The sequence below is a fragment of the Fulmarus glacialis genome, unplaced genomic scaffold (genome assembly GCF_000690835.1).
Source record: "Fulmarus glacialis isolate BGI_N327 unplaced genomic scaffold, ASM69083v1 scaffold21723, whole genome shotgun sequence".
NCBI classification, from domain to species: Eukaryota; Metazoa; Chordata; class Aves; order Procellariiformes; family Procellariidae; genus Fulmarus; species Fulmarus glacialis.
Genome location: NW_009202585.1, coordinates 2642 through 3646, shown reverse-complemented (window position 1 = coordinate 3646; position 1005 = coordinate 2642). Strand labels below are relative to the sequence as shown.

At 56.6% G+C, this 1005-nt stretch overlaps 1 protein-coding gene across 1 annotated transcript in view; it reads left to right on the top strand.

Annotated features, from left to right (window-relative positions):
- The window catches only part of PPAPDC2 (phosphatidic acid phosphatase type 2 domain containing 2), a gene marked incomplete at its 5' end in the record, with an annotated part of 2025 nt that extends 1704 nt beyond the window's left edge, over positions 1-321 (top strand). The window contains one exon of the mRNA XM_009574345.1: positions 1-321. This exon is cut by the window's left edge and continues 56 nt beyond it. Coding sequence (XP_009572640.1) covers positions 1-321 — 321 coding nt within the window.
- Between the last annotated feature and the right edge of the window lie 684 nt (positions 322-1005).

Genomic DNA, 1005 nt, shown 5'->3' with positions numbered 1-1005 from the left:
CGGCGGCGGCCCACTCACAACAAGATGGACATGTTTGTCACCATCTCGGTGGACAAGTACTCCTTTCCGTCGGGCCACGCCACCAGAGCAGCCTTGGTCTGCCGCTTCGTTCTGCACCACCTGGTGCTCGCCGTCCCACTGCGGGTCCTCGTGGTGCTCTGGGCTCTCATCGTCGGCGTTTCAAGGGTCATGCTGGGCAGGCACAACGTGACAGACGTGCTCTTCGGTTTGCTTCTGGGCTACGCACTGTACAGCGTGGTGGAGTACTGCTGGCTGTCCCCGCTCAGCGCGCCTGCGCTCTTTGCACTCTGGAGCCATTGATGGCTGGGTCCCTCCCAAAGGAGGCAGCATGCACCCCGTTTTCTAAGCGTGCGCAGGGAGGAGATACTGGGACTTGAACTCACATCTTAGACCCCATCTATCCAGCCAAGACTTAAACACTAGCGGTGCTGCAGGCTCCTGGGCCCGCACTTAGACATTTGGTGCTGTCCTGCCCTCCTAGTGGGCTGTCAGGCAGGGTGCGCCCTGGCCAAGCAGCTGCACTGACTGTTCTCCTGTGAAAAACCAGTCCCTGCAGAGCCCGGGGAGGGCTCAGCACATTCATCCGGCAGCTCACAGCTGATACTGTGAATCGGCATGCCCGTGCTGGGCACCTGTTGCATTAGCCCATGGTGTATGTGGTAGCTGTGGCTTTGCAGTGATTTCTCTGCAATTGCCCATGTGTCTGTATGCTGTAAATACACTGATCGTGTTGCTGTAATGAGCATGGCCTGCACAGCCTGCTCCATAATGTCTGCCTGGAGGGGACTCACTGGGGTCTATCCTCAGGTTTATAAAGAGCTCTGCCTTCCTAAGCAATGCATCTCTTCCCTGTTGCTCTTTATTTAAGCACTGCACTGAGGCCAGATCTCAACCAACAAGAACACAAGCACCTGGCTCCCAGTACCATGGGGAAAGGATGGTGCAACTGAGGGTTTAGTCCATCCATGCCATCTCTAAGGGAGT